The sequence below is a fragment of the Notolepis coatsorum genome, assembly GCF_963971535.1.
Source record: "Notolepis coatsorum genome assembly, contig: SCAFFOLD_2832, whole genome shotgun sequence".
NCBI classification, from domain to species: domain Eukaryota; kingdom Metazoa; phylum Chordata; class Actinopteri; order Aulopiformes; family Paralepididae; genus Notolepis; species Notolepis coatsorum.
This window is the reverse complement of record NW_028171414.1, coordinates 1-19,917: the sequence shown is the minus strand read 5'-3', so window position 1 is coordinate 19,917 and position 19,917 is coordinate 1. Positions and strand designations below refer to the sequence as shown.

Sequence of the window (19,917 nt, the reverse complement as noted above, 5' to 3'; positions counted from 1 at the left end):
ACAGGTAACACTGTATACTGTGTGAGTGTATATTACTGGATATACTGTACAGGTAACACTGTACTGCTGTGTGAGTGTATATTACTGGATATACAGTACAGGTAACACTGTACCTACTGTGTGAGTGTATATTACTGGATATACTGTACAGGTAACACTGTACCTACTGTGTGAGTGTATATTACTGGATATACAGTACAGGTAACACTGTACCTACTGTGTGAGTGTATATTACTGGATATACTGTACAGGTAACACTGTATACTGTGTGAGTGTATATTACTGGATATACTGTACAGGTAACACTGTACCTACTGTGTGAGTGTATATTACTGGATATACAGTACAGGTAACACTGTACCTACTGTGTGAGTGTATATTACTGGATATACTGTACAGGTAACACTGTACCTACTGTGTGAGTGTATATTACTGGATATACTGTACAGGTAACACTGTACCTACTGTGTGAGTGTATATTACTGGATATACAGTACAGGTAACACTGTACCTACTGTGTGAGTGTATATTACTGGATATACTGTACAGGTAACACTGTACCTACTGTGTGAGTGTATATTACTGGATATACAGTACAGGTAACACTGTACTACTGTGTGAGTGTATATTACTGGATATACTGTACAGGTAACACTGTACCTACTGTGTGAGTGTATATTACTGGATATACAGTACAGGTAACACTGTACCTACTGTGTGAGTGTATATTACTGGATATACTGTACAGGTAACACTGTATACTGTGTGAGTGTATATTACTGGATATACTGTACAGGTAACACTGTACCTACTGTGTGAGTGTATATTACTGGATATACTGTACAGGTAACACTGTACCTACTGTGTGAGTGTATATTACTGGATATACTGTACAGGTAACACTGTACCTACTGTGTGAGTGTATATTACTGGATATACTGTACAGGTAACACTGTACCTACTGTGTGAGTGTATATTACTGGATATACTGTACAGGTAACACTGTATACTGTGTGAGTGTATATTACTGGATATACTGTACAGGTAACACTGTACCTACTGTGTGAGTGTATATTACTGGATATACTGTACAGGTAACACTGTATATTGTGTGAGTGTATATTACTGGATATACAGTACAGGTAACACTGTACCTACTGTGTGAGTGTATATTACTGGATATACTGTACAGGTAACACTGTACCTACTGTGTGAGTGTATATTACTGGATATACTGTACAGGTAACACTGTACCTACTGTGTGAGTGTATATTACTGGATATACTGTACAGGTAACACTGTACCTACTGTGTGAGTGTATATTACTGGATATACAGTACAGGTAACACTGTACCTACTGTGTGAGTGTATATTACTGGATATACAGTACAGGTAACACTGTACCTACTGTGTGAGTGTATATTACTGGATATACAGTACAGGTAACACTGTACCTACTGTGTGAGTGTATATTACTGGATATACAGTACAGGTAACACTGTACCTACTGTGTGAGTGTATATTACTGGATATACTGTACAGGTAACACTGTACTACTGTGTGAGTGTATATTACTGGATATACTGTACAGGTAACACTGTACCTGCTGTGTGAGTGTATATTACTGGATATACAGTACAGGTAACACTGTACCTACTGTGTGAGTGTATATTACTGGATATACAGTACAGGTAACACTGTACCTACTGTGTGAGTGTATATTACTGGATATACTGTACAGGTAACACTGTACCTACTGTGTGAGTGTATATTACTGGATATACAGTACAGGTAACACTGTACCTACTGTGTGAGTGTATATTACTGGATATACTGTACAGGTAACACTGTACCTACTGTGTGAGTGTATATTACTGGATATACAGTACAGGTAACACTGTACCTACTGTGTGAGTGTATATTACTGGATATACTGTACAGGTAACACTGTACCTGCTGTGTGAGTGTATATTACTGGATATACAGTACAGGTAACACTGTACCTACTGTGTGAGTGTATATTACTGGATATACTGTACAGGTAACACTGTACCTACTGTGTGAGTGTATATTACTGGATATACAGTACAGGTAACACTGTACCTACTGTGTGAGTGTATATTACTGGATATACAGTACAGGTAACACTGTACCTACTGTGTGAGTGTATATTACTGGATATACTGTACAGGTAACACTGTACCTACTGTGTGAGTGTATATTACTGGATATACTGTACAGGTAACACTGTATACTGTGTGAGTGTATATTACTGGATATACAGTACAGGTAACACTGTATACTGTGTGAGTGTATATTACTGGATATACAGTACAGGTAACACTGTACCTACTGTGTGAGTGTATATTACTGGATATACAGTACAGGCAACACTGTACCTACTGTGTGAGTGTATATTACTGGATATACTGTACAGGTAACACTGTACCTACTGTGTGAGTGTATATTACTGGATATACTGTACAGGTAACACTGTACCTACTGTGTGAGTGTATATTACTGGATATACAGTACAGGTAACACTGTACCTACTGTGTGAGTGTATATTACTGGATATACTGTACAGGTAACACTGTACCTGCTGTGTGAGTGTATATTACTGGATATACAGTACAGGTAACACTGTACCTACTGTGTGAGTGTATATTACTGGATATACTGTACAGGTAACACTGTACCTACTGTGTGAGTGTATATTACTGGATATACAGTACAGGTAACACTGTACCTACTGTGTGAGTGTATATTACTGGATATACAGTACAGGTAACACTGTACCTACTGTGTGAGTGTATATTACTGGATATACTGTACAGGTAACACTGTACCTACTGTGTGAGTGTATATTACTGGATATACTGTACAGGTAACACTGTATACTGTGTGAGTGTATATTACTGGATATACAGTACAGGTAACACTGTATACTGTGTGAGTGTATATTACTGGATATACAGTACAGGTAACACTGTACCTACTGTGTGAGTGTATATTACTGGATATACAGTACAGGCAACACTGTACCTACTGTGTGAGTGTATATTACTGGATATACTGTACAGGTAACACTGTACCTACTGTGTGAGTGTATATTACTGGATATACTGTACAGGTAACACTGTACCTACTGTGTGAGTGTATATTACTGGATATACAGTACAGGTAACACTGTACCTACTGTGTGAGTGTATATTACTGGATATACTGTACAGGTAACACTGTACCTACTGTGTGAGTGTATATTACTGGATATACTGTACAGGTAACACTGTATACTGTGTGAGTGTATATTACTGGATATACAGTACAGGTAACACTGTATACTGTGTGAGTGTATATTACTGGATATACAGTACAGGTAACACTGTATACTGTGTGAGTGTATATTACTGGATATACAGTACAGGTAACACTGTACCTACTGTGTGAGTGTATATTACTGGATATACTGTACAGGTAACACTGTATACTGTGTGAGTGTATATTACTGGATATACTGTACAGGTAACACTGTACCTACTGTGTGAGTGTATATTACTGGATATACTGTACAGGTAACACTGTACCTACTGTGTGAGTGTATATTACTGGATATACAGTACAGGTAACACTGTACCTACTGTGTGAGTGTATATTACTGGATATACTGTACAGGTAACACTGTACCTACTGAGTGAGTGTATATTACTGGATATACAGTACAGGTAACACTGTACCTACTGTGTGAGTGTATATTACTGGATATACTGTACAGGTAACACTGTACCTACTGTGTGAGTGTATATTACTGGATATACTGTACAGGTAACACTGTACCTACTGTGTGAGTGTATATTACTGGATATACTGTACAGGTAACACTGTACCTACTGTGTGAGTGTATATTACTGGATATACTGTACAGGTAACACTGTACCTACTGTGTGAGTGTATATTACTGGATATACTGTACAGGTAACACTGTACCTACTGTGTGAGTGTATATTACTGGATATACTGTACAGGTAACACTGTACCTACTGTGTGAGTGTATATTACTGGATATACAGTACAGGTAACACTGTACCTACTGTGTGAGTGTATATTACTGGATATACTGTACAGGTAACACTGTACCTGCTGTGTGAGTGTATATTACTGGATATACTGTACAGGTAACACTGTATACTGTGTGAGTGTATATTACTGGATATACAGTACAGGTAACACTGTACCTACTGTGTGAGTGTATATTACTGGATATACTGTACAGGTAACACTGTACCTACTGTGTGAGTGTATATTACTGGATATACTGTACAGGTAACACTGTACCTACTGTGTGAGTGTATATTACTGGATATACAGTACAGGTAACACTGTACCTACTGTGTGAGTGTATATTACTGGATATACTGTACAGGTAACACTGTATACTGTGTGAGTGTATATTACTGGATATACTGTACAGGTAACACTGTATACTGTGTGAGTGTATATTACTGGATATACTGTACAGGTAACACTGTACCTACTGTGTGAGTGTATATTACTGGATATACTGTACAGGTAACACTGTACCTACTGTGTGAGTGTATATTACTGGATATACTGTACAGGTAACACTGTACCTACTGTGTGAGTGTATATTACTGGATATACTGTACAGGTAACACTGTACCTACTGTGTGAGTGTATATTACTGGATATACTGTACAGGTAACACTGTACCTACTGTGTGAGTGTATATTACTGGATATACAGTACAGGTAACACTGTACCTACTGTGTGAGTGTATATTACTGGATATACTGTACAGGTAACACTGTACCTACTGTGTGAGTGTATATTACTGGATATACAGTACAGGTAACACTGAGCCGTGACTGAAAGGGCTCGTACTCGTCACGTCACACAACACTGGACCTGTCTCTCGGGAGATGAACCGGGTGGATCTGGATCAAGTGTCCGCGTTACATGCAGCTCGTGAGGGGGGGGGGGCGGGGGAGGGGGTTAAGAGAGTGCACGGGGATCAAATGAGTTAATGTTTATTAGAGGAGTCTGCAATTCGAAACTGGCCCCTGTGAATGTCCTAACCCGACCCCCTCCAATGTACAGTAAATGTCCTAACCCAGTGATACACGAGACCCTCCCTCTTCTTGGACCAAGTAAGGTTTCGTCGATAATCCAATGTACAGTCCCCCCCCCCCCCCCGCCTACCCAACCCCCCCCCCCCCACCACCTCCAATGTACAGTCCCCCCCCCCCACCCCGCCTACCCAACCCCCCCCCCCCCCCCCCCACCTACCCAACCCCCCCCCCCCCCCCACCACCTCCAATGTACAGTCCCCCCCCCCCACCCCGCCTACCCAACCCCCCCCCCCACCTACCCAACCCCCCCCCCCCACCACCTCCTCCAATGTACAGTTTCTACGTCAAATGTATATACTCTCTGTTTTTAAACACTGTGTACATTGGAATACTGACAAAGCCGTACTTGGTAATTTACTGTACAACTGGGTTAGGAGGGCATTTGTAGGGGCCAGTTTCGAATTGCAGTCTCCCGTAGGTGCTCTTTGAGAGTGGTTTTGAAGTAGTGATTCACATTCCTCTTTACGGCTGTGGGCTGTGGGTAGGACGTTCCATAGATATCGTTCTATATATATATCTATGGGACGTTCCACATTGATGTATGTGGCATAATTTGCGAAACGTGTTTAGTCCCTTGTTTGAGCCGAATCTGGGTTAGTGGCTAGTGGGCGTGTTCGCGGCAGTAGTGGGCGTGTTCGAGCGTAAACTCACACAATTATTGGGGACGTAGTGTTTGGAAGAAGTACACAAGGCTGCGTGTTGTTGGTGGGAATTAGCGACCGGAGGGGCTTTGCCAGCCAGCCATGTGTTGAGTTGTATATTTTATATGTTTTTTTATTTGTTTGTATTATTATTATTAACTAAGCATGTCTCGGATATTTCACCTCGTTATTAACACTCACTTGCGGAGAGACGCAGCCGCGCTGTCTGTGCGCACTTTCAGTTGCGCGTCAAGAAAACACGCAGAGCTGCAAGGGTGAGAATATCATATCATATCATATCATATCATATCATATCATACTGTACTGTACTGGTCTAGTAGCTCCGCTGCAGGGACTGTGACGCGCGTCTCCTCAGTGAGGCGTCAGACTCCAGCGTGCTGCTTATTAACTTGTTATGATCTGATCATGATCCAATATGTAACGTGGCTGACTTAACAGCTGATAAGCACATGCATTTACATTACATTACATTAGATTCGTGCGTTTTTGTGTTTTGGCGTTTTGCCAAACTAAGTATAATTTTTTAGATATAGAGATCATTTACATTCAGTCATGTGTCATGTAAGCAGTCAGTGGCACCTATGTGTCATAAATGTCATATATATCTGTATGTCATGTGTCCTGATGAATTGAAAATGGGGGACCCTGATGTAAACAAGACGAAAGTCTTTCTCTGGTCTGCATCCCCTTAACAATTGTGTGTATTGAGCTGTACTGATCATTGATTGATTGAAAAGTTTATTAACAGATTGCAGAATGGGTACAGTACAGTACGGCTCAATACACACAATTGTTAAGGGGATGCAGACCAGAGAAAGACTTTCGTCTTGTTTACATCAGGGTCCCCCATTTTCAATTCATCATAACATAACATAACATATGACATACATGACATACAGATATATATGACATTTATGACATAAGGTGCCACTGACTGCTTACATGACACATGACTGAATGTAAATTATCTCTATATCTAAAAAATAGTACTGTACCCATTCTGCAATCTGTTAATACAGTTTTCAATCAATCAATCAATCAATCAATCAATCAATCAATCAATCAATCAATCAACCAATCACCTAAGATTAATTATTATTAACCTGTAAGTCCCCCTCTCTGTCCTCTCCTCTTCTCTCCAGAGATGCATCGTCGGTCCTGGGGAAGCGCTGGAAGGACACCGCTGAGACGGTGATCATCGGAGGGGGCTGCGTGGGGGTCAGCCTGGCCTACCACCTGGCCAAGGGCGGGCAGAAGGACGTGGTGCTGCTGGAGAAGTCCGAGCTGACCGCGGGCTCCACCTGGCACGCTGTAGGTGCAGCAGCAGAGTTTGGGTTTGATGAACACCCTTTGGTGGTATAGTGTCTGGCAGTGAAAGGGTTAAAGGAACACTCCAACATTTTGGGAAATTAGCTCATTTGCCGCCATCTACCCTGGAGTTAGACAAGAAGATACAAACCTGTTTCTTCTCTGTGCGTGCAGTAGGAGTAGGAAGACGTTGGGAACTAGGCTAATGGAGGAACCTACTTCCAGTGACTGACGCTAAGCTAGGCTAACGGTGCGCGTCTTCCTACTCCTACTGCATGCTGCACAGAGAAGAAACAGGTATAGTATCTTCTTGTCTAACTCCAGGGTAGATGGCAAAATGAGCTAATTTCCCAAAATGTTGGAGTGTTCCTTTAAAAGCATGGCATAACGCGGGGGCCTGGCCGCGTCTATTCTTATCCCAACGCATGTTTGCTTCCGCGTTCGCGTTTTGCGAATCTGATTGGCCGGCCACTGCCGTTTTCTGGTGCGATCTGATTGGCCTACTGACGTTTCTGGTCATGCGACATGTGCGCCCAATCGCGTGACGCGCCCATTTCCGCCCTCGACCAGCAGCAAACGAAAGAGTGCCTAAGCTTAACTGGCGAAAGAACTTGCCGTCACACGATTGGCGCGCATGTCACATGACCAGAAACGTCAGTGGCCAATCAGAGCTCAAAAACGCGAACGCGGAAGCAAACATGCGTTGGGATAAGAGTTTAGGCGGCCTGGCCCCGTACTGGACGTGAATGTCACTAGTGCCTGCGCGGCGAATGCACAAGACTGAGATCATTGTCTCGTTGCAAAATCACTTTGTCTGATGGGAAAATCAATCCTTGCGACAACAAGGCTCCACAGAGCCGTGCAGACGACACGTCTGATACAGCCGTGTTGTGGAACACATGGTGTGCGTGTGCTCAGAGACGGTAAACACTTTAAAGGGGCACTTCGCTGAAAAACAACACAGATTTCAGCACATAATCTCACATAATCCCAAGGCTCTAAAGTACTTTGCGCCGATTTATTTAGTTTGAGAGTTATCGAGAGTTAATGAGTTTGAATATCTCCTCCCGTGGTGATGTCATCAGAGGAGACTGAATATCCCCGTGTTGTATTAATTACAGCTCAATGAAATGATGTGGATGAAAACCTTTTGTTTCAAGATTGTAACAGGGATCTACATGATTCAATTGAGCTGTGATTGACACGACACAAGGATTCAGTCTCCTCCTCTGATGACATCACGGGAGGAGATATTCAAACTCGTTAACTCTCAATAACTGTCAAACTAAACGAATGTGTGCAAAACGGTTTAGAGCCTCGGGATATATATACGTGTGAGATGATGTGCAAAATGTATCGCCGTTGTCTTTTTGGCGAAGTGCCCCTTTAAAAGCTGATTCCTGTGTGTTTATTTCACGTCACCTTCAGACGGCTCTCTGGCCTGGGAGCAGAACCAGGTGAACTGAGCCTATAGGAACCAGGTGGAACTGGAATGCATGGGTTCGTTTTCCGCTTATCACTAAACAAACACAGGTGAACGGGAGGCGCTGGGAGAAGCACAGCGTTGCACAACAAGTCGATGCTGAATCGCCCTAAAGTTGACGTGAATCAACAACAACACCCTGTTTCAGGCTAAATGTGGATCATTTCACCCCCAAAGAAATTAGACCTGTTGCCCAAACTATTCCCATTCATCACAGTGACTACAGTGAGCTGATGTTTGTCTGGTGCCTATCGGATAATCAGATCACGTGTTCCAGGTCCACACTGGCTCTTAGACTGTAACTGTACTCACTCAGTCCCAAGAACCACCTGAATATCACATGGAAAAACAAACAACAACAAACAGTCATTACTCCTTAAAAGGGGCTGTGTGTAAGATAGCCAATATCAAGCCGAACCATGGCACAACAGAAAGATCACGTACGGTCAGCCGTTAGATGATGTGCATTATAGCACAATTCCGTCCTTTTGCCGATAAGTGAACATAATGATGCCTCTGTCTTTGTTCCAGCTTTAGAATTGAGTTACAACCTCAGTAGCTGTGCGTCCCTGTTACTGTCGGCCTTCTGGTCCATGAAACAACAACAGGAAAGCCGGAATATGGCCGACATCACTGGCTTTGTGAGATCATACCGGCCTCCTTTTTAACGCTAGAACAGAGATAGAGGTATAATTGCAAACTAGACAACTTGAGGAGTTGTATGCTAGCTTATTGGTAGGTACTATGTTATGCTAGCTTATTGGTAGGTACTATGTTATGCTAGTTTATTGGTAGGTACCATGTTATGCTAGTTTATTGGTAGGTACCATGTTATGCTAGTTTATTGGTAGGTAGGTAGGTACCATGTTATGCTAGTTTATTGGTAGGTACCATGTTATGCTAGTTTATTGGTAGGTACCATGTTATGCTAGCTTATTGGTAGGTACCATGTTATGCTAGTTTATTGATAGGTACCATGTTATGCTAGCTTATTGGTAGGTAGGTACCATGTTATGCTAGTTTATTGGTAGGTACCATGTTATGCTAGTTTATTGGTAGGTAGGTACCATGTTATGCTAGTTTATTGGTAGGTAGGTACCATGTTATGCTAGTTTATTGGTAGGTAGGTACCATGTTATGCTAGTTTATTGGTAGGTAAGTACCATGTTATGCTAGTTTATTGGTAGGTAGGTACCATGTTATGCTAGTTTATTGGTAGGTAGGTACCATGTTATGCTAGTTTATTGGTAGGTAGGTACCATGTTATGCTAGTTTATTGGTAGGTACCATGTTATGCTAGTTTATTGGTAGGTAGGTACCATGTTATGCTAGTTTATTGGTAGGTAGGTACCATGTTATGCTAGTTTATTGGTAGGTAGGTACCATATTATGCTAGCTTATTGGTAGGTACCATGTTATGCTAGGTTATTGGTAGGTACCATGTTATGCTAGTTTATTGGTAGGTACCATGTTATGCTAGCTTATTGGTAGGTACCATGTTATGCTAGCTTATTGGTAGGTACAATGTTATGCTAGCTTATTGGTAGGTAGGTACCATGTTATGCTAGTTTATTGGTAGGTAGGTACCATGTTATGCTAGCTTATTGGTAGGTAGGTACCATGTTATGCTAGCTTATTGGTAGGTACCATGTTATGCTAGTTTATTGGTAGGTACCATGTTATGCTAGCTTAATGGTAGGTACCATGTAATGCTAGTTTATTGGTAGGTGCCATGTTATGCTAGCTTATTAGTAGGTACCATGTTATGCTAGTTTATTGGTAGGTACCATGTTATGCTAGCTTATTGGTAGGTACCATGTTATGCTAGTTTATTGGTAGGTACCATGTTATGCTATCTTATTGGTAGGTACCTGTTATGCTAGCTTATTGGTAGATACCATGTTATGCTAGTTTATTGGTAGGTACCATGTTATGCTAGCTTAATGGTAGGTACCATGTAATGCTAGTTTATTGGTAGGTGCCATGTTATGCTAGCTTATTAGTAGGTACCATGTTATGCTAGTTTATTGGTAGGTAGGTACCATGTTATGCTAGTTTATTGGTAGGTAGGTACCATGTTATGCTATCTTATTGGCAAAAGGATGAAATTGTAAGATAAGATAAGATATTCCTTTATTGATCCCCTTGGGGAAATTCAGGAAATGTTCTCTATAGTTGTTCTCTATAGAACATAATTTAATGGCTGAGTGTCTCTGATCTTTTTATGAAACCATGGTGAAGTTAGTTTGATACCGGCTCTTATGAAGGAAAAAGTGTCTGGCGTGTTATTTGTATGTGAGATCATACCGGCCTCCTTTTTAACGCTAGAACAGAGATAGAGGTATAATTGCAAACTAGACAACTTGAGGAGTTGTATGCTAGCTTATTGGTAGGTACTATGTTATGCTAGTTTATTGGTAGGTATGTTATGCTAGTTTATTGGTAGGTAGGTACCATGTTATGCTAGCTTATTGGTAGGTGGGTACCATGTTATGCTAGTTTATTGGTAGGTAGGTACCATGTTATGCTAGCTTATTGGTAGGTACCATGTTATGCTAGCTTATTGGTAGGTAGGTACCATGTTATGCTAGCTTATTGGTAGGTACCATGTTATGCTATCTTATTGGTAGGTAGGTACCATGTTATGCTAGCTTATTGGTAGGTAGGTACCATGTTATGCTAGTTTATTGGTAGGTACCATGTTATGCTAGCTTATTGGTAGGTAGGTTGTTATGCTATCTTATTGGTAGGTACCATGTTATGCTAGCTTATTGGTAGGTACCATGTTATGCTAGCTTATTGGTAGGTACCATGTTGTGCTAGTTTATTGGTAGGTACCATGTTGTGCTAGCTTATTGGTAGGTACCATAGACCACTACACTTCCGCGTTACATTGAAATCGGGGAGGAGATTGCGGGGGGGGGGGGGGCAAATTAATGAATGTGGATGAGAGCCTTGACATTAAGTGATTGCAGATACGGCTGTGGGGGTGCTAGAGACATGATCCAATAAACTTGTATGCGCCTGAATCTCCTGAACACGGCGCGAGACATTCCTAATCGATCAGAACTAAATTGGCAGCGAAAAAGACCGTTTTTAAGCATTGATTCCCCATGCACATGCGCAGATTGGCCACAGAGTGTGACGCAACGCACATCCACACTGGAATGTTCCATTAGAGGGGCATTAGAGGGGGTGTTGTGTTGTGAGAATGCTAAGATAGAATTAAATATACAGTAAAAGGAATACAGTACAAATATACAGAAGTCTACAGTAAGTGTAATATTGCACAGTGTTGTGCATTTATAATCAGTAGCTTAGGCTACATAGTAGGCTAATGACAGCCTATTCTAGTCTAGCAGGTGCTGGTATAGACGTATAATATATGACATATATCACATATATGAAATGTTTTGCCTAGATATACGATATACGGTATATCTAGGCACAAAATGTCATAGATGACTGAAAATCAACATTACTAGTCTACTCTATACCAGCACCTGCTAGACTAGAATAGGCTGTCATTAGCCTACTATGTAGCCTAAGCTACTGATTATAAATGCACAACACTGTGCAATATTACACTTACTGTAGACTTCTGTATATTTGTACTGTATTCCTTTTACTGTATATTTAATTCTATCTTAGCATTCTCACAACACAACACCCCCTCTAATGCCCCTCTAATGGAACATTCCAGTGTGGATGTGCGTTGCGTCACACTCTGTGGCCAATCTGCGCATGTGCATGGGGAATCGATGCTTAAAAACGGTATTTTTCGCTGCCAATTTAGTTCTGATTGATTAGGAATGTCTCGCGCCGTGTTCAGGAAATTCAGGCGCATACAAGTCTATTCGATCATGTCTCTAGCACCCCCACAGCCATATCTGCAATCACTTAATGTCAAGGCTCTCGTCCACATTCATTAATTTGCCCCCCCCGCAATCTCCTCCCCGATTTCAGAATCCCCGGAAATGTTGCGGTGGTCTATGTTATGCTAGTTTATTGGTAGGTAGGTACAATGTTATGCTAGCTTATTGGTAGGTACCATATTATGCTAGCTTAATGGTAGGTACCATGTAATGCTAGTTTATTGGTAGGTACCATGTTATGCTAGCTTATTAGTAGGTACCATGTTATGCTAGTTTATTGGTAGGTAGGTACCATGTTATGCTATCTTATTGGTAGGTACCATGTTATGCTAGCTTATTTGTAGGTACCATGTTATGCTAGCTTATTGGTAGGTACCATGTTATGCTAGTTTATTGGTAGGTAGGTACCATGTTATGCTAGTTTATTGGTAGGTACCATGTTATGCTAGTTTATTGGTAGGTAGGTACCATGTTATGCTAGTTTATTGGTAGGTAGGTACCATGTTATGCTAGCTTATTGGTAGGTAGGTACCATGTTATGCTAGTTTATTGGTAGGTAGGTACCATGTTATGCTAGCTTATTGATAGGTACCATGTTATGCTAGTTTATTGGTAGGTATCATAAGATAAGATAAGATATTCCTTTATTGATCCCCTTGGGGAAATTCAGGCATCATAGCAGCATGGGGGAAGGGGGGGGTGGTACAGGTAGTAAAAACAACACAGGCAGTGTAAACAATTAGGTCAATTTGGTCAGTATAATTTACTATCTAACTAGCTGGAAAAAAAATATTCACATTATTCACAGTGTCACATAAGGTGCAGTATGCATAACCATGTTATGCTAGCTTATTGGTAGGTACCATGTTATGCTAGCTTATTGGTAGGAACCATGTTATGCTAGTTTATTGGTAGGTACCATGTTATGCTAGTTTATTGGTAGGTAGGTACCATGTTATGCTAGTTTATTGGCAAAAGGATGAAATGGTAAGATAAGATAAGATATTCCTTTATTGATCCCCTTGGGGAAATTTAGGAAATGTTCTCTATAGTTGTTCTCTATAGAACATAATTTAATGGCTGAGTGTCTGTGATCTTTTTATGAAACCATGGTGAAGTTAGTTTGATACCGGCTCTCATGAAGGAAAAAGTGTCTGGCGTGTTATTTGTATGTGGGTGAGTGTCCATGGTCCTAAGTCCAAACACACATCTTACACATAGCCTCTTTAAGTAACGTAATAACCTTTAACCTGTTGTCTTTTGGCCACACACTATCCAGGCTACATACCCTGACTCAATCTGCACTGGGTGCAGGAAGAGACAGCTGGTTGGAGGGTGAAGGCTGCAGCTTTCTCTGCCGCCATTCAGTCCAACGTGGCAACAACCACACAACTGACAGAAATGAACAGAGTAGTTTTCAGAGTTTAAAAAGACATGATGTTTTGTTTTGAGTTCTGCGTGTTCGACTGTGTTGCGTGTTGGACTGTGTTGCGTGTTGGACGCGTCCAGGAAAAACCCAACTCACTCATTCATGGTCCACTGGAGGACACTTGATTTAAATAAATAAATAAATAAATAAATAAATAAATAAATAAATAAATAAATAAATAAATAAATAAATAAATAAATAAATAAATAAATAAATAAATAAATAAATAAATAAATAAATAAATAAATAAATAAATAAATAAATAAATAAATAAATAAATAAATAAATAAATAAATAAATAAATAAATATAAATAAATAAATAAATAAATAAATAAGAAGATCTAGGTTGAAAATAAGCAGAATCATCCTTTATAGAGATAGCATGGGGTGTATCAGAAGAAGGAATACAGCACTTGGCTATTTGTACAGTGAGCGAGGTGCACTTGGAAAGTGGAAAACATTTGACACCAGTTGTCGTGAAGATATTCTCACTGGAAGGAAGGAGTCTCTTCTCTCATGAGTCAGGGTGTCGGGGGGCTGGGGGGGGTCAGGGGGGGGGGGGGGGGGGGGCGGGGGTCAGGGGCAGCTGTCAATGAGCCAGAGCCTTAAGGCATCTGAGGACTTGACCCACTTACTTACTGTTCTACCTTAACCGCCCCTTACCCCCCCCCCCCTTATCCTCTACCGAGGAACGCTCTTCATGGAAATACATAATTAAATGTACACAAATGTCAAGAGGGTGGGGTTACTCAGAAGTCTTACGCCATGCCTTCCCTGACACGCCCCCGCGTGGAGATCTTTATGTACAGTAGTTGATACCGACCGAGAACAGCTGGCCTTGTTGCATCGTCAATCATCACACTCTCAAGATCTCCGCTTTTAGAAGTAGTGTGATTGCAACCACTGCAGTGTGTTATTGATTTGACATGTTGCAGTAATAATAATAATAATAATAATAATAATAATAATAATAATAATAATAATAATAATAATAATAATAATAATAAATAATAATAATAATAATAATAATAATAATAATAATAATAATAATACACTTTATTTGTAGAGCACCTTTCGTACAAGAATCGCAGCCCAAAGTGCTTCACAGCAGTGATGTAGACGTGAAATAGACAGAGGCATAAAATGAGCATAAAATTGTCATGAATATAGACGGTAGGGCTGACCCCTATTAGTCGATTAGTCGACTAATCGGTCGAAAAATAGCCGTAGTCGACTGGCCAACCTCTTAGTCGAATAAAAAAAAATATATACAAAAAAATAAAAGTATTTATAAAAAAATTATTATTATTTTTTTGTATCATTCTTTCCAAAAGAAAAGAGGCCTAGAAGCGTGGCTAACGCTAACGGCACGCACACCAGAGGCTAACTGCCTAAGAAAACAGGCACAGAGGCACTGAAAGAGGATTTCACCCGTCTAATGAACACACTAGACTAGACAAATATCAACATGTATCCATCAGTGGACCAATCGCATGCTTTCGCAGAGAACAAGAAGCCTTCAGTCGACTCCTTCAGACATTAACCCTTTCACTGTGACAATACAGAAGGTTAGCCCTTTACTGTCACACAACCGACGGCGATGCTCCATCATTAGCATCATTAGCTCCGCATTTGCGGAGCTAATGATGCTAATGATGGAGCATCGCCGTCGGTTGTGTGATAGTAAAGGGCTAACCTTCTGTCGTGTGGCAGTGAAAGGGTTAAGCACCCCCCCCCCCTCACAGCCCAAATGGAATCATAAAAAAAAAAAAAAAAAAAAAAACTGTGGTCTCTCTGTGCTCTACAGGCCGGCCTGACTGTGTACTGTACTGTACTGTAGTAACTCTGTGGTCTCTCTGTGCTCTACAGGCCGGCCTGACTGTACTGTACTGTAGTAACTCTGTGGTCTCTCTGTGCTCTACAGGCCGGCCTGACTGTGTACTGTACTGTAGTAACTCTGTGGTCTCTCTGTGCTCTACAGGCCGGCCTGACTGTGTACTGTACTGTAGTAACTCTGTGGTCTCTCTGTGCTCTACAGGCCGGCCTGACTGTGTACTGTACTGTAGTAACTCTGTGGTCTCTCTGTGCTCTACAGGCCGGCCTGACTGTGTACTGTACTGTAGTAACTCTGTGGTCTCTCTGTGCTCTACAGGCCGGCCTGACTGTGTACTGTACTGTAGTAACTCTGTGGTCTCTCTGTGCTCTACAGGCCGGCCTGACTGTACTGTACTGTAGTAACACTGTGATCATGATCTCTGTGCTCTACAGGCCGGCCTGACTGTGTACTGTACTGTAGTAACTCTGTGGTCTCTCTGTGCTCTACAGGCCGGCCTGACTGTACTGTACTGTAGTAACTCTGTGGTCTCTCTGTGCTCTACAGGCCGGCCTGACTGTACTGTACTGTAGTAACTCTGTGGTCTCTCTGTGCTCTACAGGCCGGCCTGACTGTACTGTACTGTAGTAACTCTGTGCTCTCTCTCTGTGCTCTACAGGCCGGCCTGACTGTACTGTACTGTGGTAACTCTGTGGTCTCTCTGTGCTCTACAGGCCGGCCTGACTGTACTGTACTGTGGTAACTCTGTGCTCTCTGCTCTGTGCTCTACAGGCCCGGCCTGACTGTACTGTACTGTGGTAACTCTGTGGTCTCTCTGTGCTCTACAGGCCGGCCTGACTGTACTGTACTGTAGTAACTCTGTGATCTCTGCTCTGTGCTCTACAGGCCGCCTGACTGTACTGTACTGTAGTAACACTGTGGTCTCTCTGTGCTCTACAGGCCGGCCTGACTGTACTGTACTGTAGTAACACTGTGGTCTCTCTGTGCTCTACAGGCCGGCCTGACTGTACTGTACTGTAGTAACACTGTGGTCTCTCTGTGCTCTACAGGCCGGCCTGACTGTACTGTACTGTGGTAACTCTGTGATCATGGTCTCTGTGCTCTACAGGCCGGCCTGACTGTACTGTACTGTAGTAACTCTGTGGTCTCTCTGTGCTCTACAGGCCGGCCTGACTGTACTGTACTGTAGTAACACTGTGGTCTCTCTGTGCTCTACAGGCCGGCCTGACTGTACTGTACTGTGGTAACTCTGTGCTCTACAGGCCGCCTGACTGTACTGTACTGTAGTAACTCTGTGGTCTCTCTGTGCTCTACAGGCCGGCCTGACTGTACTGTACTGTGGTAACTCTGTGGTCTCTCTGTGCTCTACAGGCCGGCCTGACTGTACTGTACTGTAGTAACTCTGTGATCTCTCTGCTCTGTGCTCTACAGGCCGGCCTGACTGCCTACTACCACCCAGGCATCAACCTGAAGAGGGTCCACTACTACAGCATCAAGCTGTACGAGAGTCTGGAGGCGGAGACCGGACAGGTGACGTCCATCAAGTGGGGGTACAGGGTGGGGGGGGGGGGGGGGGTACAGGGGGGTACAGTACAGAGGGGTACAGGGGGGGGGTACAGTACGGGGGGGTACAGGGGGGTACAGTACAGGGGGGTACAGTACAGGGGGGTACAGGGGGGGGGGCTACAGGGGGGTACAGTACAGGGGGGTACAGGGGGGGGGTACAGGGGGGTACAGTACAGGGGGGTACAGTACAGGGGGGGGGGTACAGGGGGGTTATATAAGACCTGCAGGGGAGGTAGTGCAATACCCGTAGTCCCATAGAGGGGGTGGGAGGGGTTCTCATCTTGGCTAGCTCCTCATAGAGGGGGTGGGAGGGGTTCTCATCTTGACTAGCTCCTCATAGAGGGGGTGGGAGGGGTTCTCATCTTGGCTAGCTCCTCATAGAGGGGGTGGGAGGGGTTCTCATCTTGACTAGCTCCTCATAGAGGGGGTGGGAGGGGTTCTCATCTTGGCTAGCTCCTCATAGAGGGGGTGGGAGGGGTTCTCATCTTGGCTAGCTCCTCATAGAGGGGGTGAGAGGGGTTCTCATCTTGACTAGCTCCTCATAGAGGGGGTGGGAGGGGTTCTCATCTTGGCTAGCTCCTCATAGAGGGGGTGGGAGGGGTTCTCATCTTGGCTAGCTCCTCATAGAGGGGGTGGGAGGGGTTCTCATCTTGGCTAGCTCCTCATAGAGGGGGTGAGAGGGGTTCTCATCTTGACTAGCTCCTCATAGAGGGGGTGGGAGGGGTTCTCATCTTGGCTAGCTCCTCATAGAGGGGGTAGGAGGGGTTCTCATCTTGGCTAGCTCCTCATAGAGGGGGTGGGAGGGGTTCTCATCTTGACTAGCTCCTCATTAGAGGGGGTGGGAGGGGTTCTCATGTTGGCTAGCTCCTCATAGAGGGGGTGGGAGGGGTTCTCATCTTGGCTAGCTCCTCATAGAGGGGGTGGGAGGGGGGTTCTCATCTTGACTAGCTCCTCATAGAGGGGGTGGGAGGGGTTCTCATCTTGGCTAGCTCCTCATAGAGGGGGTGGGAGGGGTTCTCATCTTGACTAGCTCCTCATAGAGGGGGGTGGGAGGGGTTCTCATCTTGGCTAGCTCCTGGCTAGCTCCTCATAGAGGGGGTGAGAGGGGTTCTCATCTTGACTAGCTCCTCATAGAGGGGGTGGGAGGGGTTCTCATCTTGGCTAGCTCCTCATAGAGGGGGTGGGAGGGGTTCTCATCTTGGCTAGCTCCTCATAGAGGGGGTGGGAGGGGTTCTCATCTTGGCTAGCTCCTCATAGAGGGGGTGAGAGGGGTTCTCATCTTGACTAGCTCCTCATAGAGGGGGTGGGAGGGGTTCTCATCTTGGCTAGCTCCTCATAGAGGGGGTAGGAGGGGTTCTCATCTTGGCTAGCTCCTCATAGAGGGGGTGGGAGGGGTTCTCATCTTGACTAGCTCCTCATAGAGGGGGTGGGAGGGGTTCTCATGTTGGCTAGCTCCTCATAGAGGGGGTGGGAGGGGTTCTCATCTTGGCTAGCTCCTCATAGAGGGGGTGGGAGGGGTTCTCATCTTGACTAGCTCCTCATAGAGGGGGTGGGAGGGGTTCTCATCTTGGCTAGCTCCTCATAGAGGGGTGGGAGGGGGTTCTCATCTTGGCTAGCTCCTCATAGAGGGGGTGGGAGGGGTTCTCATCTTGGCTAGCTCCTCATAGAGGGGGTGGGAGGGGTTCTCATCTTGGCTAGCTCCTCATAGAGAGGGTGGGAGGGGTTCTCATCTTGGCTAGCTCCTCATAGAGGGGGTGAGAGGGGTTCTCATCTTGACTAGCTCCTCATAGAGGGGGTAGGAGGGGTTCTCATCTTGGCTAGCTCCTCATAGAGGGGGTAGGAGGGGTTCTCATCTTGGCTAGCTCCTCATAGAGGGGGTGGGAGGGGTTCTCATCTTGACTAGCTCCTCATAGAGGGGGTGGGAGGGGTTCTCATCTTGACTAGCTCCTCATAGAGGGGGTGGGAGGGGTTCTCATCTTGACTAGCTCCTCATAGAGGGGGTGGGAGGGGTTCTCATCTTGGCTAGCTCCTCATAGAGGGGGTAGGAGGGGTTCTCATCTTGGCTAGCTCCTCATAGAGGGGGTGGGAGGGGGTTCTCATCTTGGCTAGCTCCTCATAGAGGGGGTGGGAGGGGTTCTCATCTTGGCTAGCTCCTCATAGAGGGGGTGGGGGGGGCTAGCTCCTCATAGAGGGGGTGGGAGGGGTTCTCATCTTGGCTAGCTCCTCATAGAGGGGTGGGAGGGGTTCTCATCTTGGCTAGCTCCTCATAGAGGGGGTGGGGGGGGGCTAGCTCCTCATAGAGGGGTGGGAGGGGTTCTCATCTTGGCTAGCTCTCTCTCTCTCTCTCTCTCTCTCTCTCAGGCAGTGTGTTTCATGCTCTCTCTCTCTCTCTCGCTCTCTCTCTCTCTCAGGCAGTGTGTTTCATGCTCTCTCTCTCTCTCTCTCTCTCTCTCTCTCTCTCTCTCTCTCTCTCAGGCAGTGTGTTTTATGCTCTCTCTCTCTCTCTCTCTCTCAGGCAGTGTGTTTCATGCTCTCTCTCTCTCTCTCTCAGGCAGTGTGTTTCATGCTCTCTCTCTCTCTCTCTCTCTCTCTCTCTCTCAGGCAGTGTG

The 19,917-nt window shown here is 44.0% G+C and overlaps 1 protein-coding gene across 1 annotated transcript; it reads left to right on the top strand.

Annotated features, from left to right (window-relative positions):
- Positions 1-5,868: 5,868 nt before the first annotated feature.
- On the top strand, positions 5,869-17,292 carry LOC311248269 (dimethylglycine dehydrogenase, mitochondrial-like; the record flags this gene model as incomplete). The annotated part of the gene is made up of 3 exons (XM_084339182.1): positions 5,869-6,066; positions 6,955-7,123; positions 17,174-17,292. Coding segments are annotated over exons 1-3 (398 nt in total), but the record flags the coding sequence as incomplete, so codon positions are not given.
- Positions 17,293-19,917: the final 2,625 nt, after the last annotated feature.